Source organism: Peromyscus californicus, unplaced genomic scaffold (genome assembly GCF_007827085.1).
Source record: "Peromyscus californicus insignis strain IS unplaced genomic scaffold, ASM782708v3 Scaffold_8__1_contigs__length_139910024, whole genome shotgun sequence".
In the NCBI taxonomy this organism is placed as follows: domain Eukaryota; kingdom Metazoa; phylum Chordata; class Mammalia; order Rodentia; family Cricetidae; genus Peromyscus; species Peromyscus californicus.
Genome location: NW_026294606.1, coordinates 30,674,549 through 30,702,257, shown reverse-complemented (window position 1 = coordinate 30,702,257; position 27,709 = coordinate 30,674,549). Strand labels below are relative to the sequence as shown.

Here is a 27,709-nt window from a genome sequence, read left to right as displayed (position 1 = left end):
CCAAGGATATCAACCAAATTTGGCTTAGCAAGTTACAATAAGACTAGACACCTCCCTCTATTAAGGCTGGACAAGGCACCCCAGTATTTTTATTTGCATCCAGATTGGCATAGAATTTTTTTTATTTTTTGCACTGAATAAAATATAGCATTAGTACCCTGTAAGCCCTGGAATGGAATCTTTCTTGAAAGGGGCTTGTTTCCCAGGGACAGCAGTGCTGCAGACCCCCTGATGGGAGACACCTGCTTACACAAACCTTGGGCTCACATCCCACCATCTTGGATGGAGTGGCTGCTCTTACCTATTAGATTATTTCTCCATTTCATAGACTTAATGTGTTGTTTCAGATCAGTGTCCCGCTTTCTGTAAAAGGAAGGATAATTGTGGAGACCATTGAAGGAATGTGCTACTTACATGACAGAGGTGTAATACACAAGGACCTGAAGCCTGAAAATATCCTTGTTGACTGTGATTTTCACATCAAGGTAATCCACAAACTAGACTTTGAGAAGGTTGAGTAATTATAGTTTGAATTTTCCACTGGAAATCCATTCCTGTAGGTGATCATGATCCAGGAGGACCTAGCTCAGCGTTGAGCAGGCTGGTGCTGCTGCAAGGCTGCCATGATATGAAAGGGCAGGTGTGGCTTGATCGGCTTGGGAGATAGCTAAGGATGCAGTGGTAAAAGAGTCTCATCTCTGGTTCCTGGGTTTTGTTTCCCTCTGGTTAGACTTGGACATGGAAGCAATCAAGGGTTACTGTCTTCATTCTGGAAGGGACTGTCTGCTCATCATTTTCCCCAGAAAATCTAATGACTGAGACTTCTCCATCCTGGAGATAAAGGGAGTATGGAAGTGTGTGGAGCATATTCTTAGAATTCCGAAATGGCTGAAGAGTCACAGCAGCAGTCAATAGCCATTTTGGCCTCAGAATCTTCCACTTTGTGTAGCTAGGGGTGTGGTTCAGCTAGTCTAACACATCTGAAGTTTGGGGCTGAGTCTGGCCCCCCAAAGCAAAGACCTCTGCTTTGACATCTTGTTTATTTCTATTTTTTTTAAAAATCAATTTCCTTTTGCAAGCTCTTTTTGTTAAACCATAAGAAAAGGGACATCCATCTTTCAAGGGCTACATTTAGCTAAGGGAAACAACAGCACATGTAATTAATCTTGGTAGCTAGAATCTGAGCTGGAGACCTGAAATGGGAATAGATAGCTCAGGTTCAGAGTCCTGCGTGTAATCCCAGAGCCACACCAACAAGAAACAAAAAGAACCTGAAAACGTGTAGCACTGGGGAAAAACCAGGACCTGCCTGTAAGATCCACAGCAGACACCGTTCGTGTCTTAGTCAGCTATTAGTCCCAGTGTCTTTTAAGACTGTTCATTCTTTCAATTAATAACTTACCCCTTATGTTCTGGGTTAAAACCTGTGAATAGCAGGTAAGCACATGCTCTAGCTCCCCCCCAAATGCTTCTTAGAGACAGAAGGGGAACTTCCCCTTGGATTCTTCCGGTACTCTTTTGCTCTGCCATTTCAACCTGCCACTTCCTTGTTTGCTCTGTGTCTAACTTCATTGTCTTTCTCTGCCTTTACGTGTGTTTCGATTTCTTTCTTCCCATCCTATTTTCTCTTAGGTTCAGGCTGCCAACTCAAAACAAATAGCAACGGTCTCACCCTCAGGGTGGCTTTGAGATGCTTGGAAACACAGCCATGGTCCTCTGGATGCTATTGGGCACATAGAAGGTGTTAACACAGCCATGGTCCTCTGGATGCTACTGGGCACGTAGAAGGTGTTAACACAGCCATGGTCCTCTGGATGCTACTGGGCACGTAGAAGGTGTTAACACAGCCATGGTCCTCTGGATGCTATTGGGCACGTAGAAGGTGTTAACACAGCCATGGTCCTCTGGATGCTACTGGGCACATAGAAGGTGTTAACACAGCCATGGTCCTCTGGATGCTACTGGGCACGTAGAAGGTGTTAACACAGCCATGGTCCTCTGGATGCTACTGGGCACGTAGAAGGTGTTAACACAGCCATGGTCCTCTGGATGCTACTGGGCACGTAGAAGGTGTTAACACAGCCATGGTCCTCTGGATGCTACTGGGCACGTAGAAGGTGTGGTAACCAGTCTCCATCTTCCCCAACAAAACAGAAACAAAAAATATGCAAAGTAAATGAGAAATTAGCACAAACACAGTTTTGTTGTCTTGTCCCCAGTCTTTTTATTGCTTAAGAATTAGATGTGAAGGGCCCAGCAAGGTGGCTTAGCTAATAAAGGTACTTGCTGCTGAGCCTGAAGACCTGAGTTCAAAGCTTGGTGAACAGAGAGAAGGGGTTTCTGAAAGTTGTCCTCTGACTTCTACACACACATCTTGGCATATGTGGCTCCCCCATAAATAAATAAATGTTTAAAAAAAAAAACTTTGGAAAAAATATAATTTAGATGCCAGAATTTTCTGTGAACATTCCAAGTTTGTATGAGAGTCTATTGAGAGGTAATTATTCTAGATAGACCCAGTGCAACCACTGGAAAATTGACTGTGGCACACGTGTCCTGGATAGTCCTCAAATTTGATTTCATAAATATCAAGCTTCATTTACTTGTAGCCTTCATGAAGTGAATTCTGTTGGCCCCACCTCTTTTGCAGATAGCGGATCTTGGTGTGGCTTCCTTTAAGACTTGGAGCAAACTGACTAAGGAGGAACACAACAAGCAGAGGGACGTGAACAGCACCTCCAAGAGGAATGGGGGTACCCTCTCCTACATGGCACCCGAACACCTGAATGACATCAACGCAAAGCCTACAGAGAAGTCAGACGTGTACAGTTTTGGCATTGTGCTTTGGGCAATATTTGCAAATAAGGAGCCCTATGAGAGTAAGACATTTATCAATGGGGGGTTTTGATAGAAATCAAAACTGTTACATATGGGGTGGTGAGATGGCTCAGTGTGTAAAAGCATTTACCACCAACCCTTACAACCCGAGTTCAGTCCAAGCTCCAGGACTTAGATGGAGAAGGAGAGAACTGATTTCCAAAAGTTGTCCTCTGACTTCTATACATGCACTGTGGCGTGTAGATATATCTCCTCTCTATGCCTCTTCCTCTCTCCTTCTCTCCCTCCCTTCCTCTTTCCCTCCCTCCCTCCCTCCATCTCTGTCTCTGTCTCTCTCTCTCTTTAATACACACACACACACACACACACACACACACACACACACACACACACAATTCTTGAAATGTAATAATTTTTTTAAACTTTCACATGAAATAGTGGCCTTCGGTGAATTCTGTTAAAAATCTATGATTATTCATTTAATTGCTTTCTATAGTATCACAAAGGCTGGTCCCACATCTGATTTATTCACTGCTGTGTCTTTAGCACACACACACACACACACACACACACACACACACACACACACATACACGCACACACTATGCGTGGATGTACTCAGAAGACTTTTGTTGAATTAGTCATCTCAGTTTAGGATAAACTCATCAGTTGGATAGATACCTTTATAAGATAGCTTAGCTTGGGAGTTGCTGTAAAACTCCAGGATTCTTCCTGGAATAGGGACGGCCTTTCATACTACCAGGTATACACCCCATACTTTGACTGTATTTGTGAATGAGCCTTTTTCTTTACCTGTTGTGGGCAGTTCAGTCAGTTGGGGATGTAAAGATGAGTGAGTCATTGTTCAGGGGAACAGTCATCCTTGGGTTTGGTCAAGCATGAAAAGGAACAGCTCCTTTCTGTGAATTCTTCCTGAGTATCAACACCAGCAGATCAGGGATCATCATCTCTGCTGATGCTCTTAAATCTCAGTCCCTGACCATGACCAAGATAGCCACTAGCGTGTTAGACCAACACATGTACCTCAGGAACCTCCGAAGCAGCACACCCAAACAAGCTCCCAGGTTTATCCCCACTCTCTCATGGCTCCCTGCGCTCACCACCCATACTGAGTTGCACAATAAGCAACTTTAGCATCACCTGAGACTCACCCTTGTCCCCATCTCCCACAGCCAATAAAACCTCAGAACCTGAATTCAGCAGCTAGGGATAGAGCTCCATGTTAAAGTGCTTGTCTAGCATGTGTGGGGCCCTGGGTTCAAGCCCTAGAACTGTCAGAAAAACAAATATGAATTCTATGAATATCTCCCTGTCCCCACTGGCCTTTTTAGTTCAGACCCTCCTTATTTCTGCTGCAGGATCCTTGAGTTTTCCGAAATCATAAAGCAGCCAGGATGGTTGGTCATCATCTTAAAAGGCAGACGGGACAGGGTGAAGAGATGGTTCAGTGGTTAAGGGTACTAGCTACACTTCCAGAGGACTTAGCTTTGATTTCTGGCACCCACATGGCTGCTCACAACTGTCTGTAATTCCAGTACCAGGGAATCTGACACCCTCTTCTGGCCCCTTAGGCATTGCATACATGAGATGCACAGACAGTGCAGGCAAAACCCCCCTACGCATAAAATAAAAATCCAGGAAATACAAAGTTTGGAAGGTAGAGAGGACCACCTTGCCTATTTAAAATCCTTCAAAGACTCCCATAGCCCTTGGGTTCCTCAGTGTAAAGTGTGAGGCCTTTGTGGCTCCGCCTTGACTTCTCTCCACCTTCCTCTCTGCCTCTCCCTCATCTCAGTGTGCCCACTTACCCTGGGCACGGGTCACTGATGCATTATGATTTCTGTCATTCCCATACTATCAGTTTCCTGCTGTCCTAGCTAGGAGGCCCCTCAGGAGTCCTCCTTCCTGCTTCTTTACCTTGATAACTCTTCCTGCTCTGGACTCGGGAAAATCTTCTCCGACCTTCTGTTCTCCACATGCTTGTGTTACCCCTCATAGTTGCACTAGAGTATCAGTCATCAGTGTTTATTTTAAGTCACTCGCATTAAACGGAGCTTCTTAAAGCCCAGGCCATCCCTTTTTGCCTCTGTGTTGAACTCTGGGGAGTGCCCTGACTTTACCCATGTATTATGTTCTGTGAAAAAGTAGCTTTGTTTTTAATTTTGTCTTTCATCTGCCAAAGTCAAAACCTCATCTGTCATCTCAACAGTAGACTGTGTTAACTCCTTGTCACAAGGCTGTTGCTCTGTGGAGTGAGACAGCCATGGGAAAAGCATACACTAGGTAGGGACAGAACCGCAGTATTGCCCAGGTCCTGTCATCTTTCTGCTTGAGAGTAGATTGGGACTGAGAGCCCCAACTGAAGCTCGTCCCTCTTTGCAGATGCCATCTGTCCTGAGCAGCTCTTGATCTGCGTAAACTCTGGAAACAGGCCAAAGGTGGAAGACATCATTGAGCATTGCCCAAGGCAGGTCATCAGCCTCATGGAGCGCTGTTGGCAAACAGACCCAGAAGACCGGCCAACGTTTCCTGGTAAGAGTGGGTTGTGTGCCTCTTTAGGATGCATCTTCTGTGCTGACACTCTTCAGTAAGGTGACACCGGTAGTTTAGTTACTTCTCCTGTTGCTGTGACAAAATACAGGACAAGCAACTTGAGCGAAGTGTTTATTTTGGCTTAGTTCAAGAGTACAGTCTACTGTGGCAGGAGGGCATGGAAGCAAGTGGGAGGAGGCTGGCCACATCGCATCTAGAGTCAGGAAGGAGAGAGAGAAAGACGTTGACAGTCACTTGGCTTTCTTCTTGTGTTCAGTGCGAGGTCCCAGCCCATGGGATAGCACTGCCCACATTCAGGATGGGTCTTCCCTGCTTAATACCCTCACTGGCACATCTAGAACTGTTTCCTAGAGCCACCTAGAAGGGTGACCCTAAATCCAGTCCAGCTGACAATGAACATCAGTCATCACAGGTAGGAATATGCTTTGAGTACTGCTTCACGTGTGGCCTCAGACTGGCTCGACACAGTTCAAGCATCTCGTCACTGAAAAGGTACTACCCTTCCCCAGCGCATGAGCTTCTTCATTTTCTTCTTCAGTTTTGTGGATTAGCATTCTTACTGTTTTGAAGTGCATATAATGCTTTCCATATTAGCTGTTGTAAGTATACAGTCCAGTGGTGTGAAGTCTATTCCTATTTTTCAGCAACTTTTACTACCATCCATCTCCAGGACTCCTCGATCCAGAGTACAAGTCTGTACTCAGGAAGCATTACTCCACTTCCCTTTTTCTCTTTTCCAGCCTTAGCAGTCACAAATTCTATTGAATTTGACTGCCCTAAGTGTCTCATATGAGCAAAAATCACACAGTACTTCTATTCATATCGGTCTTGTTTTACTGAATATAATGTCTCTAAGGTTTATCCATGTTGTAGAATGTGCCAGAATTTCCTTTCTATTGCTGAATAATATTCCATTCTGTAGATAGATAGTTGTGTATTCACCTGTTGGTAGACACTGGACCTTACCATTTCTAGTGTCTTTCACCTAATTTTCCTCCCCTTGGTTCGCATCTTCTTGGTATCCTTAGAAATGGATTCTGCCATTTAGGTTGACCCTAGAATTGAGGGAAATGAAGGAGATGTGCTGTTTGACCCACTTTTGTACCTGTCTCATCCCCTAGATTACCTAGGAGTGTGTGAAGTGGGCCCAAGCAGAGGAACAGAGAATACAGTAGAAGGCAGTTGGGAATACAGAGCATCATGCTGTTGTATTTCTGTGAGCAAACAACTGGAGTCGCACCCTCTGCCACTGTGTAGCCCAGGGTGGCCTCCAATTCAGGGATCCCCTGCCTCTGCCTTCTGGCTGCTGCCATTAAAGGTGTGCACCACCGCACCTGGCTAGAGCCCCACCTCTTAAAGATCCCACAACTCCTGACAGTGCTGCGGGCTGAAGACCAAGGCATGCACTGGGGGTCATTCAAGATTCAGACTGTAGCATTTTCCTGCCACTAGGTAGGTTCTTGAACTTGTTTTAGAATTCTAGTTTGATTCATCTATAGTGTTTTTCTCTGCGTGGTCTTCATGGACATTCTAGGCATTACATTACCCATATGTCATTTATCACATGATTGATTTTTCCAGTTTGCCATTTTAGTACCTTGAGTGAAGCATGGAAACCTTTCTTTACTTTCTCCTTCAGTATTTCCCCTTTATACATGTAGGATACATCAGACAGTGTTGTGGATTTGCTTCAGTCCTCATAGTTAAAGAAACTTAAAAAGAAAGCCTTTTGGTTTTATTTTCCATTGTTTGGATTGCCATGTATCATTTTTCTGATACTACACATATTTACACTTCTGACACTATTATACAGGCTATCATGAAATTCCACATATAAGGGCTTAGTCTCACATGACTATCACCCACATTGAAGACATAGGATACCCAGGCTACTGCCCAGCTAACCACAAGTTTGGGTGTGTATACCCCATCTCAGGTTTGGTAATAGAAAGATTCATCTGGCTCAAGAAATCTTGCACTTAGGTCTGTGTTGTAGAGTATTAAATTCAGAAACAACCAGATAGAAGAAGTATATAGATAGGCAGTGGGTTCGGGCAGGGGCTGATGAGCCTTCAGACCCTCTGCAAGAGTGCCTCCCACTCAGCACCTCTTTTCTTCACCTACCCAGAAACTCTTGGGACCCCAGTGTTTATGGGTCTGTGTAGGAGTTTTATTACATGGACACAGGTTAAGCAAATCATTGGTCATTAGTGACTGAACTTAATCTCTAGTTCCTCTCCCCAGGGGCCACAGGGTGCTGCCAAGCATTCTAGCTCTAATCAATGGCTTAGCTTTTCTAGCAACCATCCCCTGTCCTGAAGCTATCAACCTCCCCTGCTTCTGCCCAAATGATACCATTATTTCAATAGGAGACTCAGGGATTTTTCTGTGGTTATTTTAAGTATTTTGTCTTTGCCTTTCAGATTAGTTATTTGTCTTAGTGTGGATTTTTGTTTCTTTGTGCTGGGGTTTCCTCAGTTTTCTGAATGCACAGGTTTTTCCTTGTACCATCTTTCAAAGTCTTTCAAGTGTTTCTTCATTTGAGTGCATTTTCAGCTCTACTTCCTTCCTTTTGTCTTCTGGAATTCCGATGACATACATACCAGATGTTGGTTGTGGTACCACAGGTCTCTGATACTGTACTCTTTGTTTCCAATGAACTTTCCCTCTTCTTCAGATTGGGCGGCTCACTGCTTATCCTCTGCTCCTTCCATTTCACTTTAAACCCTTACTGAGCTTTTTGTTTTGGTTATTGTGTTTTCAACTCTAAGATTTATATCTGTTTATGTTGTGTGCACCACGTGAATCTAGGCTGTCCATAGAGTCTGTGGGAATAGGGTGAAATCATGGTTATTTTCTGTAGTGTTAGCTGTTAGTAGAGTGATCATTGACCAAAGGTTTTGTGTGCTCGTAGGTTGCCCCATGCTTAGTCCTCTGGCTAGAAAGCACAGGCTTTTGTCATTGTTTTCTTACTGCTATTGTCTGTGCCTGATGATACTGCCGGGTTGCTAGCTTTTCAGCTTTAACTGTGGGAGATATGAAGCAAAGAGAAAACACACTGAACTTACTGCCATGTGTTTTCACAGACCCTAAGGTCCAAGCCACACTGTCTACCTTTCTTTCTCCCAGGGTATCCATATGTTTGTTATGTATGTAATATCTAGGATGTTTTATTGTACTTACCAGGAAGAATAAGGAAAAATATGGCTAGTCCGTTTTCCTAGAACTGAAGATTTCCTGTTTTCTTTTGTTAAGATGGGGCCTCACTCTGTAGTGCAGGCTAACTTGGAACTCACTATGTAGCTTAGCCTGAGCTTGAACTTGTGACAGTCCCTCTGTCTCAGCCTTGCAAGTTCTGGGATTACATGCATAATTCACCATGTCCAGAACCCCCACCCCTACCCCCACTCTAGTAGCTCTAGCTTTTTAGTGCCAGAGAGACAGAAAATGTGGAGTTCAGTCATCCTTATTCACTTGGAGATTACCTCACATAACAGAACTTTGTGCTGTGACCAGAGCAAGGCACACTGTTCTGCTGGAGCCAGGGATTGCAAGTATTAGCCCTGTTCTTTCTACCTGGCATTGAGCTCTATCTAGTCTCTTCATCAAAGTCACTGATTTGGAGCTGCAAATTTTATTTCATTGCTTTGTCTACACACTACGGTAAGTGACTTAAAAATAATAGATTATTAATATTTAACTTTTTTAATTAAGAAATTTAGGGAAATTTGGCCTAATTTGGAAAGATGGCCTTGTTGGTAAACTGTCTTGCATGCAGGAGGACCTGAGTTTGATTGCCACATAAAAAAGCCGACTGTGATAGATAAGTACTTGTAATTCCATTGCTGGGGAGGAGGAGACAGGCAGTTCCTGAAGCTCATTGGCCAGCCAGACTGTCCTTGGCAAGGTCTAGGCCAGCAAGAGACCCTGTCTCAAAAATCAAGGTGGATTGCAGCTGAGGAATAGCTAAGGTCATCTTTGGTCCTCCACACACACTCACACACACGTTAACATACACACACTCATACACAAACATGCTCTCTTGTATGCATACATGCACACCAGATAAGAAATTTAAAGGACTGTTTTTTCATGCAGGCATTGAAGAAGAATTTAGGCCTTTTTACTTAAGTCAATTTGAAGAATATGTAGAAGAGGATGTGGCAAGTTTAAAGGTGAGTGATTACAGTAAGTGCCCAGGACAGCTGTGTACCAAAATGCATTATCAAGAATGGATACAGAAGCAGTGTAATTTGTTACTGAGATTTGAAGTAAGCTAGCGTGGGGAACACAGAAAACAAAATTAGAAATTGTATGAACTATCATGTTGGCAGTTGGGCCCATTTCTCCATTGAAATGTGTGAAGTGAGAGGGAAATATACATACAAAATACAAAAAAAAAAAAAGACACCCAACATTGAAAAGACTGGAAGTTATTAATTACAAGTGGGTCAGTCATTCTGAGGAATTTATTAAAATAAAAAAAAAATCCTGGGGATATTGCTCAGTGATAGAGCATGTGTGAGGCTTTGAGTTCTGTTGCCAGCACCAAAAAAAAGTAACCACACATGAAAAGGGGGAAGGGGCACCAAATAGGAAGAGAACAGAGCGCATCTATTGAGACACACAAAGGAACAAAAATGCTAACCCACAAGCTAGTGCTGAGAGGGTCAGAGAAGCAATCAGACACTGTTGGGGGCAGAACCACATACATGCTGTCAAGAAGAGCTAGTTCCTCCGTGTACTTCCTTTGTGCTAAGTTCGCAATGGCAGCAGCATCTCAGGCTGCAGTGAGGAGTTTGGTGTCTGGAGTAAGAGAGGTTTAAAGTCCAGTTTCCAGCCAGCCAGCTAAGAGGAACAGAAACCTACATACACATCTGTATACACACACACACACACACACACACACACACACACCTTAGTCATCACTATGCTGCCATAACTATCTTAGGATCATACACCCATAGATGTGGAAAGGAAACGTCAATAAATAAACCAAGCAAACAAACTGATTTTTAAGGAAGGAAGGAAGTAGGGGGGTAGGAGGTAGGTAGGTAGATAGAGAAACTAGCAAGTGTTTACAGACTTTGGAGGGATACTTACACTATAAAAGAAACATATAATAATCAAGGTAGATACTAAGTCAAAGAAGGATTACCTCACACTTGATAATGACAAAAAGGTTCAGTTCACAGGAAGATAACTGTAGCTTTCAATATGGACATACCTGTAGTAACATGCCCTTAAATACACAAACCAAAATAGACAAATCCTCAGCCGTGCTTAGAGATAGTAATACATCCCTTTTTAATTGATACAGCAAACAAATCCAAACAATCAGTAAGAATTTAGACTGTTCAAAACTCACATTTTTAACACACTTGACCTAATGCAAACATACAAATCTGTATCAAATAATGTCCAAATAACTACTGTCTTAGTTTTATTTTCTTAATGTGATAAAAATACCCTGACAAAAGCAACTTAAAGGAGAAAAGGTTTATTTGGCTCACAATTCGAGGTTACAGTCCATTACAACAAGATCAAAGTAGTGGAAACTTGAAGCAGCTAGTCACTTTATAATCCACAGTCAAGAGCAGAGAGTAATTAATTCATACACCCATTCTAGTACTCTGCTTGCTTTTTCCATTCTCTAGGATCCTCTGCCAGGGAGTAGTGCCACCCACAGTGGGCTGGTCTTCTTAGTAATCAAAATAATCCCCCAGAGACTTGTCCATAGACCACTCTAATATAGATAGTCCTCTACTGAGACTCTCTTCCCAGGTGATTTTAGAGTATGTAAAGTTGACAATTAAAATTAACCATCACTCTTACCTTTAAATACTTTGCAAAAAAACACAGAACATTTAAAAATTAACATGTATAAACATTTAAAATGATTGATTATAATATGGAACTGGAGAAGTGGCTCAGTGATTAAGAGCTGTGACTGCTTCTCCAGAGGACTCAAATGCACAGGACCCAGAGGAATCTTACAAACCAGAAGACAAGCTGCTATATTAAATCATAGACAGAGGCAAGATGTAGTAGCACAAACTCAGACAGAGTCAAGTAGACCTCTGAGTTTGAGCCCAGCCAAGTCTATATAATAGGACTCGGTTTCAAAAACAGCCATAAAAACAAACAAGCAACAATAAAAATGCAGAGACAAAATACTGAAGTCAACAAATCACCAAAGAGAATGCTCAGACAGTAACTGCATCAGAAAAGTAACCCTACCAGGAACCAGGGCAATCAAAGCATTCCAGGTGATACAGAGTGTCTACAGATGGGCAAACATGGAGAAACTTTTCAAAAAGACATGAGAGAAAGGCAAGTAAATGCTGGTATATGGTTATGGATGGAAAGAAGCATATAATCCAATAAAGCTGTTAGTTTTCTTAATGTCATTGATGTATAGAGCACAATACTAATGGGAAAAGCCCACCCAAATTCTCTAGTGAACTCAACAAGCTGAAGTTGGTCTGAGGGAAAAAGAAACACAACATACTCACCCCAGGGAACTGATGAAGTAGCTAAAACAATGTTTTTGAACAAGAATCATAAGAAGAAGAAATGCATGTCACTGACCAGCAAATTTCAAAACTGTATCTGGTATCACAAAAAAACAAATTGAATCACTTAGAATTTTTTATCCCTAAAATTACCATTTTTGAATGATTGGTAATAGCAAGTGTTGGTAAATACAGACATCCCAATTAGTGAAGTTTTTTGAACAATAAATTACCTATCAGGCATTGTAAAAACCTGTCCTCATGTGTGTTCAAAGTGTTAGGAAACTAACTGTCCATGCGTGCATACTCATAGCCTTAGGAGCCCATCCTAGCATACACATTCAGACATGTAATTAATTGCAAAAGTTGCTTATACTTTAGTTGACAAGTAAAAACTTAGAAACAATGCAAATGTCTTAAGTAGATGCCCCAAATCATGACAGATCTAAACCCACACAGCCAATATTGAGAAGAAGTAAAAATAAAATGTAATGACACAGAAGGACCTTCAAGTCTTGTTAGTGAAAACACGAAGTCACAGAACAGCACTATTGTGAGTCCCTTCGTATCAGATAGTGTGTGTTTGCGTGCTTTGGAATGTGCGTGCCAGTGCCTAGAGGGAGAAAAAGGCTGCATGTCCCACTCTGAATAAGGATTCCCTCTAGAGAACAGGGCAGAGGGTTGGAGGGAATGGCACACAGGGATGGAAAAGGAAAATCACTTTTACAAAATGTTAAAATTGCACAAAACTGCTGGACATGAAAACACAGACCTTTAATCCCAGCACTTAGGAAGCAGATGCAGGTGGATCTCTGTGAGTCCGAGGCCAGCCTGATCTTTGGAAGTGAGTTCTAAAACAACCTATGACTACATAGTGAGACCCTGACTCAAACAAAGCAAAACATAAAGCTACGTTTCATATAAATAAAAGTAGTATTTAAAATGCTGCAAGATGTGGACATATTAATGTGCTGTGGCATTCCTTCCCAAATCATGCGTTTTTTTCAGCAAATGGTTTTTGAACCACTTACTGATGTGAGCATTCTGTTAAGAACAAAATACAAATGTGAGTAGGAAAAAAAATCTTAAAGGAAAGTTAGAAATGTGTTAACCTTGTTCCTTTGGTGGGCTTCTGAAAAGTATGATTTCCTACATTTTCATACTTTCTTTAATGAAAATGTTACTTACATACAGAAGAATGTTTTCTCTAATCCTTCCGCACCCTGACCTGAGGATCGATCTTAGGGCCCCATGCATGCTAGGCAAGTACTGTATAACTGAGCTGTATCTCCACCTCTGTTTTCTATTTATTGTGATAAAATCGACTTTTTTTTTTTAACCATTTTTAAGTTCAGGATTGCATAGCCATCACCACTTTCCATTTCTAGAATTTTATCATCCCAAACACAAACTCTGCTTACTAAGTAATTAGTCTTTATTTCTTCTTCCCACAACAGTCTTCATTTTCGGTCTCTGAATTTGCCTGTTCGAGGTATCCCACACGGATAAAACCCCACAGTGTTTATCCATTTGTTGAAGCACTTTGTTTACCATGTCATTCATTTGGTTGCTGAATAACGTCCCACTGTGTGGATGGTGCCACCTGTCTGTGCGGTCATCTGTTGATAGAGTCAGAGTTACTCGCCGTGAGCTGTTGTTGAGTGATGCTGTGGAAACACTGGTGTACAGGCCTTTGTTCTGCTCATGTGCTTTCAGTTCTCCATGATATTTACTGAGAAATGGGGTGGCTAGGCCACACAGGTATCTTGTTTCACTTTTTGGGAGCCTTCAAACCGTTATCCATGGCATCTGAACCACCTCATGCTCTCCACCAGCAGTGTACAAGAGTTCAGTTGCCATAGCCTGACAAACACAGGCTGTTTTTATGTTGTTCTTCTGTTTTAGCCATTCTGTTCAACAGGAAGTGGCATTTCTTGGTGGTTGAGCATCTTTCCTGTGCTAATGCTTATTCCCATTAAATATCTTCTTTGAAGAAATGTCAATTCAATTTTTTCCACTTTGAGGTCTTTGTCTATTGTTTTTGTTTTTTGACAGTGTCAAACCAAACAGCCAAAACACATCACCAACTCATGACCCACCCGACTCCACCCCACATGCTGGGGTTATAGACATGTCCCACCACCGTGCCTGGCTAAAATAATGTTGTGCTTGGGATCCAACCAGGATCTGGGCTGGACAGTATTCTACCATTGCATCATATCCCCAGCCCTCCAATTGCTGGTTTCTAAGTTGAGTTATTTGTAGAGGTGGAGATGGTGGTGGTAGTTATTATTGTTGTTGAGTTGTGTGTGTATATGTGTGTGTGTGTGTGTGTATGAAGTATATATCCTGAATGTGTATCTCTTATCAAATATATCAAAATTATCAAATATATCAAATTCCCATTCTGTGGGTTGCCTTTTCGCTCTTCAGATGGTTTCATTTGATGCATCCACTCTAATTTTGATGTGGTAAAAGATTGATTTGATTGCATGGGGATTATTAGCTGTGCTCTTGGCATCACTGTCAGGAAATAGTTGCAAGGACCAGCACCACAACCATTTTCTCCTATACTTCCTTCTAAGAATCTTGAGTTTCAGCTCTTGAGTTCGGGTCATTGATGTATTTTGAGTTCCTTTTTGTCTATGGTAAGGGTCCATCTTCATTCTGTATGTATGTATGTCCAGTTTTCCTCTCTGAAAGCCCCAGGGCACCCTGGTCAAACATCAGTTAACCATGGAATGGGGGTGCTCGTTTGATCTGTGTGTCTGTTTTATGTAACTGTCAGCGTTTTGATCTCTGTAGCTTTGTGGTAACTTGAAATTAGGAAATATAAGTCCTCCAGTTAACTATGTTAATTTGACATATCATTTTATCTATTGGGGAAAATGTTTAATTTGTGGGGAAAATACTGCTTATTAAATTTATATAAAATGTCTTCATCGTGTGAAGAGCTTGGTTCTTTTCAGAATAATTTTCTGCTTATTACTAAAGTCTTGTGTGTATCTTCTCAATTATAGAAACAGTATCCAGATCAAAGTGCAGTTTTGAAGAGAATGTATTCTCTCCAAAACGATTGTGTGCCCTTACCTCCAAGCAGGTCAAATTCAGGTAATGTCCCCATTCATTCATTTGCTTTCTCAGTCATTCATTTTAGCCTCTAAAATACTCTGAAAACCATATGGAAACTGGAAGAAAATGTAAGATCAAACAGCTGCCTTAAAAGAATTCTTGCATACTCTAGAATCTAGTTATGTAATATACGGAGGTGCTTTTTTTTATTACGACAAAAGCAAAGACATCATGTGAGATACCAAGGTCACTGCCATCTGATCTGGAGCAAATTACCTAATCTCTTCCAAACCTCATCCGGTCATAGATATGATGGCCTACACTCCCACAAGCTTTATATGTACTTTATTAAATAATCATATATATATATAAAATATATAATCTCTCACACACACGCGCACGCGCACACACACACACACACACACACACACATACACACACACACACATATATAATGTGTGTGTGCATGTGTGCGTGTGCCTGCATGCCTGAGTCTATGCACCACATATGAGCAGTGCCCATGATGGCCAAGAGAGGGCATCAGATCCCCTGGAACTGGAATTATAGGTTGTTGTGAGCTACCTGACATGGGTCCTGAGCTGAGAACTGAACCTAAGTGCTCAGCAAGAACAGGAGGTTCCCTAAACCACTGAGCCATCCCTCCACCCTTTCTACAGGCTTTTAAAGAACAAAAGAACAATAAGATGTACACAGGACATAGCTACTCCTTTTTTAGACCCCACATGGTTCCAAGGTTGACAGTCACCGTCTTGATCCAATGCAAATCCTCTTCTGCCTCAGCCATCCCTGCAAAACTCTGTTTAGTTGCTTGTGATAATTTCCATGTTTTTCCCTGACAGCAAGGGTTCCTGCTGATCATATATTAAACCTGTAGAAAGCAGACGATTATATGCTTTTCATGATTCTTATTTTCAGCATGTCACCCCAGGACAGGTTCATGAAAATGTTCAAGTTTTTATTTTGGTTTTTATATTGATCATTTCTTCTCTGCTGCAGAACAGCCCGGTTCACTGCACAGCTCCCAGGGACTCCCGATAGGGCCTGTGGAGGAATCCTGGTTTTCTTCTTCTCCAGAGCAACCACAGGAAGAGAGTGAGCGCAGTGTACAGGCTAAACTCCAAGAGGAAGCCAGTTACCATGCTTTTGGAGCATTCACAGAGAAGCAGGAGAAAACGCAGCCCAGGCGGAATGTGGCTTACAGCATAGAGGAGGAAAGGAAACGAAGGGTCTCCCATGACCCCTTTGCGCAGCAGAGACCTCATGAGAATGATCAGAGTACAGGCGCCAAAGGTCTTTCTGATCCCAGCAGAGTCAGATATGGAAATGCAGCACACCAGCTGTCAGGGCCAGCCAGCCAAACACAAGTGCCGTTGTGGAACAACGGACTATATAACCAGCATGGGTTTGGAACTGCAGGTGCAGGAGTTTGGTATGGGCCAAATCCAAGCCAAATGTCTAAAACTCCGGTACCTGAGAGCAACCTGCCAGGAAGCACACCCACTGTTCCATTCATCTCCCTGCCACCATCAGGTAAATGAATTTTTAACAGTCCCTGTCTTGTCTTGTCTTGTCTTTTTCCCCTGAAACTGAAGCCACCAATAACGTTGTCATGAATTCTAAGTTATTGATAGGACAAAGAGTAAGTTCCTCAGAGCCTTCAGCTGGCAGGGGCAGCCTTCCACATTGAAATGGTCTTCATCAGACCACACGGTCTGCAATTGTATTTGGATTAGAGACCCTTATAACTGATAAGCATCTCTCTTCAGCCTGTGGGAGATACCAGCTTCTCCAATAAATGGAAAGTATTTTATTTATTTATTCTATATTCTTTTATTTTACTTCTTGTCTTCTGAGGGTGAGAAGGAAGTCTTAGGTATTTTTGTTTCTTGTTTAAGATGTAGGCTACAATTTGTGGTAAGAAAAGTATTTTTCATCTTCCATAGCTCTCTCTCGTGAAATCCAGGCTAGTTGATGTAGTTTTCAATACTCTAGCATGGAAGTAGCGTAGTATCCATCATTATTACCAAATAACAGTTCCCATGATACCTTCCCTTACCCAGATGTCATCCATCAGCAATAACTGTACTGTGTCCTAGGGATCCAAGGATCAGCAGTGTAGAGGAAGCTTTGAGAACCAGAACTTTCTGAGCTGGCTGTGTAGCTCAGTGGAACAGAACCAGCCTAGCAAGTATGAGGCCCTGTGTTCCTCAATACAAAACAATATGTCTTTCAAAATGGCAGATTCCCCAAAGTATTCTGCCTTTTCTGTAGGTTTTCTTGTAAGCTCTGTGGAAAGCACATTATTGGACAAGGTATTCAGCAGGATCTATACCATACACATACTCATGAGTGGGATGTCTTTTGTTTCCCTTGCCTTTGTAGCTAAAATGTTTTGTGTCACCATTGTATTTTCTTCATTCATGATTAATTCAATAAAAATGTCTAGAGTGCTTCCTGCTTTTTACCTGGCTGCTGGAGAACTATAACATGAACAAGCAGCCTGAGCTCCTTCCCTCATGCAGCTTTGAATTGGCATGGGGGGAAAGCAGTCATCACCAATATTTAATACGTCATTTTCTGGCCGTCTCCGTATGAGTAGCCCAATCTTACTAGTTGGCTCCAAGAGTCCTCCCTCTCTCTTGCCAACAGTAGACCTTCTTAATGATGCTGAGTTTTTGCCAGTAGCCAGGGAATCTCAGTTCACGGTCAGTCATGGGATTATTATACCCTGAGGAGGCTCTCACAGATGTGGTTCTTCTGCTTGCTTCTCTGATAAGATAGACCTAACAAATGTGAGCTTTCTAGCTCTAACTGCCATAATAGGAGGGTGTGTCTACCAGTAAGTGGGAAAGCAGAATAAAGTAGCCCTTGGGTTGCTATTATTTTGAGTAATGCTACTGTAAGCTTGAATGTAGAAATCTCTGTCTGTCTGTCTCTGAGTCTCTATGGGTATTTGGGAGAGAGAGAATGTGTGTATATGTGTATATACATTCCTAGAAATGGAATTACTGAATCATATGGTAATTCTATCTTTAATTTTTGAGAAACTGCATGCTGTCTTCCACTTTGGTTATACCATTTCATTCCCAGTAATGTACAGGTGCTTCATTTTTTCAGTCTTGCCAACACTGATGTCCTTTTTTTTAATGGTAGGCATCATAATAGTTATGAAGTCAAATAGCCACATTATAAAGAACTGACTGTTAAGGGTGTCATAGGATAAGCAGTTGAACATCCGTATAAAGCCCTGCACCTTTACATGCCGTATATTTTTCTTTTGCGTTCAATCTCATGCATTTACCTGTATCTTTTTCTCTATTCAGATGAGTCCATAAAATATACTATATACAATAGTTCTGGTGTTCAGATTGGAAACTACAATTATATGGATCTTGGACTGAGTTCACAACTACCAGACAACCTGTGCAAAGAAGAGCCAGCTTCCACGCACCGAGCCATCTTTGGTAACATGCTTGTTAAGGACCAGGGTTGGGCTGAGGTGCAGCTGTTGTAGATTGTTTGTCTAGCATGCATGAGGCCTTGAACTCAGTTCCCAGCACCGAAGGAAGTTTTTTGAAAAGGGTACAGTGTCTTGTGACTTGGACACTTCTTGACCATTTTTACTTGTTGAGAGGAACATAATAGAACCTTAAATTTTCTTTCAAGATTCTCACTGAAAGTTATCCTGTGTTTCCTCAGTAATTTTTGTAGATATATATTACTTGTATGACTGTTTTGTCTGCTTGCACTGTATTCGTGCCTGGTGCCCAGAGAGGTCAGAAGAATGTATCAGATCCTTTGGAATAGGAGTTAGGGATAGTCGTGAGCTGTCTGGATGCTGGGCACTGACCCAAGCGAGAACAACCAGTGCTCTTAACTGCTGAGCGATCGACTCCAGCCCTTACTCAGTAACTTTTAATCCTTTGTTAATCTATTTTTTTTTTTAACACAGGGATAATCACAGTATCTAATTGGTAGCGGTGGTGTGAAGCTTATACTAGTCAATGTGTTTTGAAAATGTAGGACACTAACTGTGAATATTAAACTTGTCATCATCATCCATGATCCTGTTCAGACTTGGAGAAATAGCTCCCTCGGCTCTGCAGCAAAGGGATTCTGTAAAACACAGAAGGCCATGCTCTCCATAGCACTGTGTAATAAAAACAAGAGCTTTCTGCCATGAGACAGTGATGCATGCCTGTAATCACATCACTAGGGCGGTTGAAGTGGGAAGGTGCTGAGTCCCAGGTCAGCCTGGCTATAGCAAGACCCTATCTCAAAAAGGAATTGCAATTCAGCCTTCTGATTAACTGTGGAGGTTGGGAGTTTTGGTTTTTTTGTTTGTTTTGTTTTGTTTTGCTTTGTTCTATGAAGGGGCATGTAGTAGGCAAGGCTCTGCTTGCCCCGAGGCCTCTCCATCCTTGGAGTGCAGAAGCAGCCACAGATAGTCTGCACATGGATGAGTATAGATATGGTCCCCAAAACTGTTCACAAAAGGCAGGAGCCAGACTAGGCCCACAGGCTGCATACTTTGCCAATCGCTGAACTACCGCACTGGAAGAGTGACCTTTAAAATGCCTGAGAGATGGATTCTTAGCTTTTGAGGAACTGAAGTTGCCTTTGTGACTGTCCTGACACCCAGGCCTCCTCTCTAGAGAGACTGGGAATTTACAGTTATTGAGGCTCTTAGACTACTGCCAGAATCGACAGACTGCACTGTGGTGCTGATGGCAGAGAGGGGAATGGGGGGCTTCGTTTGTCCCTCACATTCAGCCTTCTGAGCCTTCTGACTGTTACGATGACTTCTCCCTTTTCTTTTCTTTTTTTGGTTGTTGTTTCCTGAGACAGGGATTCGCTGTGTAACAGGCCTAGCTGTCCTAGAACTTTGTAGACCAGGCTGGCCTTGAACTCACAGAGGACCACCTGCCTCTGCCTCCTGGGTGCTGGGATTAAAGTCATGCACCACCATGCCTGGCATTCTTTTTTTTTTTTTTTCTTGAGACAGAGTCTATCTCCTCTGTCTGTCTGCCTGTCCACCCCTCCCTCCCTCCCTCCCTCCCTCTCTCTCTCTCTCCCCCTCTCTCCCTCCCCACACCTGCCTCTGCCTCCCAGGTGCCGGGATTAAAGGCTTGTGCCACCACACTGAGCCATTTCTTATTTTCAGGTGTTTCCTTTACTTATTTTTATGAAAGTCTAAGGTGATAGAGCTAGGAGCAAGAGAAAGGCCATGTGTATATAAAATGAAGGGTCAGCAGTTAGATGAAGAGAGAGAAAACCTTAAAAAGTGTATGTACCTCATCTGTTGAGAGATAGAGAAGACATTGTAATTAAATGAGGGTGACACTTGGTCTCAGTGTCTTTATTAAGAGGAAAGTGAACTGTCTAGAGATGGGTGGCCTTGGCCTGTGGCCATGTGTAAGTTGACAATGTCCCAAAGAAACAACGCCCTCCCCATTACATGTAGTTAGTCTTAACCAGAACAGGCTGCAGGCACGAGCTGAATAGAACAGCCATGTAGGGGATTGGTTCTTGAAGCCACCAGTTATAGCTCAGGAAGGTGTCATCTGCCATGAAGGAAGGGACACCCTATTTTAAGTTGTACAAAGACTCCTTAACGGCTGGAGCTAGGCCTAGTGTTGTCCAACAAGTCACTAGCAGTTATCACCTGGCGGCAGTGCACACTTAGAAGCCCAGTCCTCAGGAAACAAAGGGGCTACAGAGCAAGACTGCCTCAAACAGAACAGAAAGTTCCCTTTATTGCGTCTCTTGGTCCACTTCACTTTCCTGGGCGGTTTCAGCATTGCAGACAGGAGAATGTTCAAATGAGCTGTAGCCTGAGGCTTCTCCTCTTTTCTGTTTGGCAGATAACACCAGTAGTCTGACTGATAAACACCTGAACCCTGTGAGGGAAAACCTGGGAAGGCAGTGGAAAAACTGTGCCCGCAAACTGGGCTTCACTGAGTCTCAGATCGATGAAATTGACCACGACTATGAGCGAGACGGGCTGAAAGAAAAGGTTTACCAAATGCTCCAGAAGTGGTTGATGCGGGAAGGCACCAAGGGGGCCACAGTGGGAAAGTTGGCCTGGGCGCTTCACCAGTGTTACAGGATAGACCTGCTGAACCACTTGATACGCGCCAGCCAGAGCTAAGCCTGGGCTGGCTCTGGCAGTGGGAACCAGACTGTTCACCCGGTGCACCAGCCCCATTTGCCCCTGGCCTTCAGAACTCATCTCAGTACGAGCCCTGCATCTGCGCACAGTGTCATGCATTCTGGAACTGGAGAATGGGAAGACAAGTCTGCAGCCCACTCTGGTTCTTCAGAAAGTACAAGCGTGAAGACTGCTCAGTGGCCCAGGACAAGGTTGGGGTGGGAGATAAAAAGAACAGCCTATTGGGTTGTGAAAAGGAGAGAGGAGGTGTTGGAGGAGAAAGATGGTCTTCGTTCAGCTTGTGCCATAGTCTTCAGTTATGCTGTTTACTCAGTTTCCCGTGCTTTCGTTTGGGCGAGGGGGAAAAAAAACATTCAGAGAATGTAAAATCCACTAGCTTCCTACTTCATGCACTGAGTGCAGTCAGGTTCTGCTCAGATGCCTAATACGACAGCCACGGTTCTTCCTACAGTTATAGGCTCTGTTAACTTTAGCGTCGGTGCTGTGCTGTCCCCGTAAGCTTTAAGAATCATGTGCAATTGTAGTCTGTCAAATTGTAAGTTAATGAGATGGTAAGGAGTGCTAAGGAGGAGGAAAATCTCAGGGCAGAGGGAGATCAGCAGATTCCAGCAGTCACCACCGACAGCTGCCGCTGATTGCAGCTGCTGTAAAACCTGCTCTAAGTTTTTCAGTCCTCTTCTACCCTTCTGACACTTGGTGCAGTTCCTCGGCCTGCACCCCACAGAGGGAACAGGTGTGCAGGAAATACTGATCAGGAAACGGCATCTCTTCCTGGATATGACCAGAGCCTCAGCACTGCTCACTGTAGAGCTGCTTCCTCAGTTTACCCAGAAAAATGTACTGTAGAAAAATATGTTTCTTCTGTGTGCCATGAATCAAAAAGGACAGCTTCAGAGTGCAGTCACTGTGCCTTTAGCAAGCCCGTGCGCCACCCGGGAGGAGGTGGAAGAACGAGAAGGAAAGACTGAAGCTGCCTGAGCCAACCACAGTCACTGTCGGCACCTGCTGGTCAGAGGCTAAGCAGTGACAGTCAGTCTGGCGATTAGAAAAGATTCAGGTGTCCGGTTGACAATGGTGGGTTGTGATTCTGAATCCCCTGCAACCTCAGAGATACACAGCACTCCTGGAATGGGCTGCAAAGCAGCTTTGACTTTGGTGGCCCTTTGGTACTGGTTGGCACTTCATCCTCCACTGTTGGCCTATCCTGTACTCTGTAGAATATTTAGAAACATTCCTGACCTCCATCTGATGGATGCCAGTAGTACAAGTCAACTCCACCCACCAGATGTGACAAAAATGTCTCTAGACATGGCTACATGTTCTTTGGAGGGACCCTGCTGTAACTTTATATGCCTCAGTTCTCCTGTCACACATGCTGGGTTCATGCCTTCAGTGCATAGTGTGTGCACATTGGAAGGGAATTGGAGCAGGGAAGGTTCCAGACTTTCCTGGAGGAACCTGGATAGTCTTTAAATGCTTTCTTCTTAACTTATATTCTAATGCTGTTTTAAGAAGACAGAATTAGAATTTTTAATGGAGTTTTGAGGGGGTGGGGGGATGGCAAGAAAAGCCAGAACTGTTTTTGGAATTGTAGTAGCAGTCAGGGTCCTAGTGTTAAAATCATGTCTATTAAGTGTTCTGTAAGGGAAGAATTATGGGTCCATTGCAGAAGACAGGTGCTTCAGGTCCAGGCCCAGATTGTGACCACAGACTTCCAGGTCTTTTCCATGGGTTACTGGCCAGGCTCACCACTGACATCCAGACAATTGCTTGGCACCTTGAGTTGTAGCTGAGCCTGTATGAGTTGAAGGACAGTCAGCAGATAAAGCCTTATACTTCTAGCACGCTGGCCAGTCCCTTGTACAAGAAAGGCTTTGAACCAACTACACGGAGCCAGTCATTGATAGGCTAGACCCAAAGACCTTCATTTGCCCTCTGCACCTCATAGACTGCCCATAATGACTGATGACTTTGTAGTCAGTGGCACCTGCTCCAAACAAGTGCACAGGACATGGGAGTCTCGCTGGGAGCCCAGCATGGATTTAGAGCACTTCTTTAAAGCCACCTCCCAAGCTGTGCAGAATGCTGTGGACTGGGGTGCAAGCCAGGCCTGAGTGTCATTGTCCACATCATTGAAAAAAAACAAGATCACCACCACCCAGACACTGAAGGCCTGAGGAGACTAACCCTGTTCCCAGAACCCAGAGTTCTGTTTGGTTCTGTTTTTAGTAACCTTTTTTTTTTTTTTTTTGGTTTTTCGAGACAGGGTTTCTCTGTGTAGCTTTGCGCCTTTCCTGGAACTCACTTGGTAGCCCAGGCTGGCCTCGAACTCACAGAGATCCGCCTGGCTCTGCCTCCCGAGTGCTGGGATTAAAGGCGTGCGCCACCACTGCCCCGCTTAGTAACCTTTCTTTAAAAAAAAAAAAAAAGTGAAATAAAATTTCATCCTTTAAATACAGGGTACTGAATGATGTTTGTGTGAATATATTGCTCATGTTGGCATGTCTTGTGCATTCAAGTATGCTGATAGTGAAAAGGTGTTCCCAAGCAGTACGTACTGTCCCCAAGAGGTCACATCACTGAAATCCACATGGCTCAGAGGCCTTACCTTCAACTCAACTCTGAAGTGCCACCCTGAAAGGCCACATTTACCTCTGAAGGGTTGTGGTGCATGCCAAGTTCCTCTTCTATACTTGAGCAGAAACCAGATAAGCAAGGGGAGCCTGACCAGAAAATGAGGGAGGAGACTCCACAGTTGCTCCCAAGCACAGGTTTTCCACTTGCTGTGATTGTGTTCCTGCCTCCATCTGTTGTGTAGTTATATACGGGAATGAGAAAAGGAGTTCAACCTCAAAGACATCTTAACCATTTATCTTGATGTACTTTTTCTTTGCTTTTTAATGAGTTCTTTACAAAAAGATGCAACCTGTAACACAAATTGCTAAATGGTCTTATTAATAAAAAAAATATATAAAAAACCGGAACCAGATATTGTAGTGAAAGCTGAAAAATCAGAGGAATTGAACAAGCTAGCCACAAGTTCTTACCTCTAGGAAATTCTCAGCCCAAGAGAGCTACTTCTTGTACTCACACCTTACATACCTTTCTGTGCCCTGCCATCTTACTTCCTCTCTCCACCCAGCCACATCACATCCTCTTTCCGCCCAGCCCTATCACTTCCTGTCTGTACAGACCTCCAGACCTCTATGGTTAACTAGTGCTGGGATTAAAGGTGTGTGCCACCATGCCTGGCTCTGTTCCCAGTGTGGCCTTGAACAGAGATGCGGATGAATCTCTGCCTCCCGAATACTAGGAGTAAAGATGAGTGCTCCCACTGCCTGACCTCTGTGTTTAATATAGTGGCTGGCTTTGTCCTCAGATCTCCAAGCAAGCTTTATTTGTTAGAGTACAAATAAAATATCACCACAGTAACCTATCTAATTATTTCGCTTTAACTTGATGAAGGTTCACAAATGAGCAACATGCCCACTTGGTGGCTCTTCTTTTATATTTATTTGTGTGCACTTGAGCTACAGTGCTCATGTAGGGGTCAGAGGTCAACTGATGGGAGTCGGCTCTCTATTCAAGTTGGGGTAAATGTCATCTTGATAGTGAGACCAACAACATGGTTTTTTATTCCTTCACATCAGTTCCTTGGAAGAATCTTTCATCTTGCTTTTTAACCACACTTTCCAAAATGCCATGTTCACATTCAATGAAAATTCCAATAATGTGTCAACTCTCGTCCATACATCTGGATGCTCCTTTATCTGTGTCAGCACTTCCTCAGCTGTTCTTTGCTGGAGTCCCAGCACTTGGGAGGCTGAGGCAGGAGGCTTGAGCATCTAAGCAAAGCTAGCTTCACCCTGGGCTGCTTCTCCATGGTATAAGCAAATTACCAGGTTATCTAAGAGGTTGATATCCAGTTTGTGGCTAACATCGAGCAGCTTTGTGTGATAACATTTCATAGTTGCTGACATAATATTACCAAAAATTGAGCCAATGAACCAATCGCTTCTTCCTTCATGTCCAGGCCAAGGAAGGTGAGGAAGAGGGGGAGGAAATCAAGGTGGGCTTCATGGTTTTCTCGCCTTGAAAAAAAAATTTTTTTAAATGGAGAAGGGAGGAGCTCAATGGCATTTTATAAGCAGCAGGTTATAAAGAATCAAGAGCTAATGTTGCAGTGAGAGGTATTGTGTCTTAACATAGTGTTATGAAACTACTAAGCAGGCCTGAATGCTGCTCCACAGCCATGTGGTCCAAGACATCCTAACTTCCCTGACTGTAGTTGTTTTTACTCTTGGTCTTTTGGGGGGCCTGCCTCCCAGCTCCCAAATAAACACAGAGTTCTTGCCAGCTTTTCTTAAATGATTCCATCTCTCTTTTTCTCTCTTTTGCCTCTGGGCTTTTACCTTTCTCTATTTCAGTATATCTTTTCTTTCCTTCTTATTCTGTGTCTGGCTGTGTGGCTGCCCCCCCCCCTTTTTTTTTCTCCTTCATCTCTCCCAGGTTTCTCCTATTTATTCTCTCTGCCTGCCAGCCCTGCCTATCCTTTCTCCTGCCTCACTTTTGGCCGTTCAGCTCTTTATTTGACCTATCAGGTATTTTAGACAGGCACAGTAACACAGCTTCACAGAGTTAAACAAATGCAACATAAAAGAATGCAACACATCTTTGCATCATTAAACAAATGTTCCACAGCACAAACAAATGTAACACATCTTAAAAGAATACTCTCCTACACATGGGTAACCTAAAAGCTTGCTGCTATCTTTTTGCTTAGCAGCAAGGGACTCAAAAAGAGATAGATATATGGAAAGTGTAATGTAACCAGGTGTGGTGATGCAGGCCAGTAATCTCAGTGTGAGGCCAGAGGATCAGGAGCTCAAGGTCAACATCAGCTACATAGTTCTAGGCCAGCTTGAGCTACTTAAGGCCCTTTCTCAACAAAAGCAGGAAACAATGGTGGTCTTGTCTCTCAGAGGCTCTGCCTAGATGTCCAGCAGGTGGCCCCGCCTCCCCAAAGCTTTGGAAACCACAGCAATTGCAAGCAAGGAGCGGTGCCAAAATAGGACTACCCACCCTGGGAGAGCCAGGTGTAAGAGAAAACACGCTTCGTTTCTGATCAGGCCTGACAAGAGGTGTGGCCGGCCGGGGCGTGGCTTCGAGTTCGGCACTTGCAGGGTGGCATCCAGCTGGGCGCACGCGCATTTCGCGGGGAGGTGCGACTTGGAACTATGGCGACTGCAGCGGTCCACCCTGCGGCCCTGCGACTGCGGCTGCTCCTCTCGCCTCTGAAGTCCAGGATCCGGGTGCCCCAGGCTGCAGCCGCCTTCGGGTAATAGAATGCTCGGAGCAGCTTGGGGCGCCGGCCGCTGGCAGGGGAGGGACAGGTGCCTGGCACCCTCAGACCCGGGTCCAGATCCCGCCGAGCTAGTGCGCGAGCACTTCGGTGGCCGGGGTTCGGTTCTAGGGGCTGGGCTGTGGTCCAGCCTCCTCAGTGCAGATGGAAGGGACCGGGAGGGACTTTTGCTGGTAGTCACGGATCCCAAACCCAATGTCTTTTAGCCAGTTGCTGGGGACAGTAACTCTTCCTGCCTCCTCAGAAATCCACCTAACCTGCTTCAGTCGCAGGGCCCAAGTTTCCTGAGTCCTTTTGCTTGCTAATCTGGAAAGTCAGTGTGCAGGAGAAGCTGCTTGGGAACATGTGTAAATTCAAAGACCCAAGTCCCCCTGCCGGAGGTTCTCATGTGGGTGTGTGGTGATGCCCAGGAAGCTGCATCTTCCTTTCCATTCTCTACCACGCTCCACTCCAGCCCTTTGCTAAAACAATAACAACATTCGTGGAGACCTGCTGTCTTGAAAATGGGTGCTCAGTCTCCAGAGAATCTGAGCAGAAAATGTGGATAGAACAGTCTGAAGCTGTGCGTATCCCAGCGTATACACACGCAGACATACCCACTGCGCGTGTGTGGTTTACTGTCGGTGGGCCATTGACACTATGACTGGCATTTAGAACTTTACTAGATCTAATGTGGAAACCGATCATTTGAGCACATAATTTGGAAGCAGAAAGAACAGGAAATCGAACCAGATTTTTAAACGTTCATAGCATGATTGTGCAGTTCTTCGGTTTTGTGTCTAATTCCGGTTTCTTCCCTCGTTTTAGGAGTATGTGACCTTAGCGCCCCCCCCCCCTTTTTTATCTATACAGGTGGAAAAACACGTCAGTGGCTATGGTTGTGTAAATTGCCAGTGAACAGTAGGCTTTTTATCCAGTTCCTTGACTGCAGGAAGGGGGATTAAGATGAGGCTACCAGGGCTGTGTTAATGCCATACTCATTGGTGACTTGATGGATGTTGAGAGTGCTATTCACTTAGCTGCCCTGTGAACCATTCTTCCTGAAAGATCTCCGTGAAGGTTTCCCTGGGTCTTGTCCTGCCATTTTTGAAACACTGTTCCATACTGACACGGCCTGTAATCTGAGAGACAGCCTGGGCTGGTTAATCCTGAAGC

The 27,709-nt window shown here is 43.8% G+C and overlaps 2 protein-coding genes and 1 pseudogene across 6 annotated transcripts in view; all 3 read left to right on the top strand.

Moving 5' to 3' along the window:
• Ripk1 (receptor interacting serine/threonine kinase 1) overlaps positions 1–22,117 on the top strand; it is a 32,487-nt gene extending 10,370 nt beyond the window's left edge. For all 4 annotated transcript variants that reach the window (XM_052729553.1, XM_052729554.1, XM_052729555.1 and 1 more), the window contains 8 exons: positions 348–485; positions 2,651–2,879; positions 5,242–5,391; positions 9,511–9,587; positions 14,948–15,038; positions 16,017–16,550; positions 18,344–18,484; positions 20,885–22,117. In XM_052729553.1, coding sequence (XP_052585513.1) covers positions 348–485; positions 2,651–2,879; positions 5,242–5,391; positions 9,511–9,587; positions 14,948–15,038; positions 16,017–16,550; positions 18,344–18,484; positions 20,885–21,171 — 1,647 coding nt within the window. In that variant the 3' untranslated portion in view covers positions 21,172–22,117. The remainder of the gene's footprint in view (positions 1–347; positions 486–2,650; positions 2,880–5,241; positions 5,392–9,510; positions 9,588–14,947; positions 15,039–16,016; positions 16,551–18,343; positions 18,485–20,884) is intronic.
• A 111-nt stretch (positions 22,118–22,228) lies between these two features.
• LOC128104635 (proteasome subunit beta type-3-like) lies at positions 22,229–26,189 on the top strand (annotated as a pseudogene).
• Positions 26,190–26,315: 126 nt separating this feature from the next.
• Positions 26,316–27,709, top strand: part of Bphl (biphenyl hydrolase like) — a 34,272-nt gene continuing 32,878 nt past the window's right edge. The window contains exon 1 of one of the 2 annotated variants that reach the window (XM_052729566.1): positions 26,316–26,530. In XM_052729566.1, coding sequence (XP_052585526.1) covers positions 26,430–26,530 — 101 coding nt within the window. In that variant the 5' untranslated portion in view covers positions 26,316–26,429. The remainder of the gene's footprint in view (positions 26,531–27,709) is intronic. The other variant, XM_052729565.1, reaches the window with a different exon arrangement.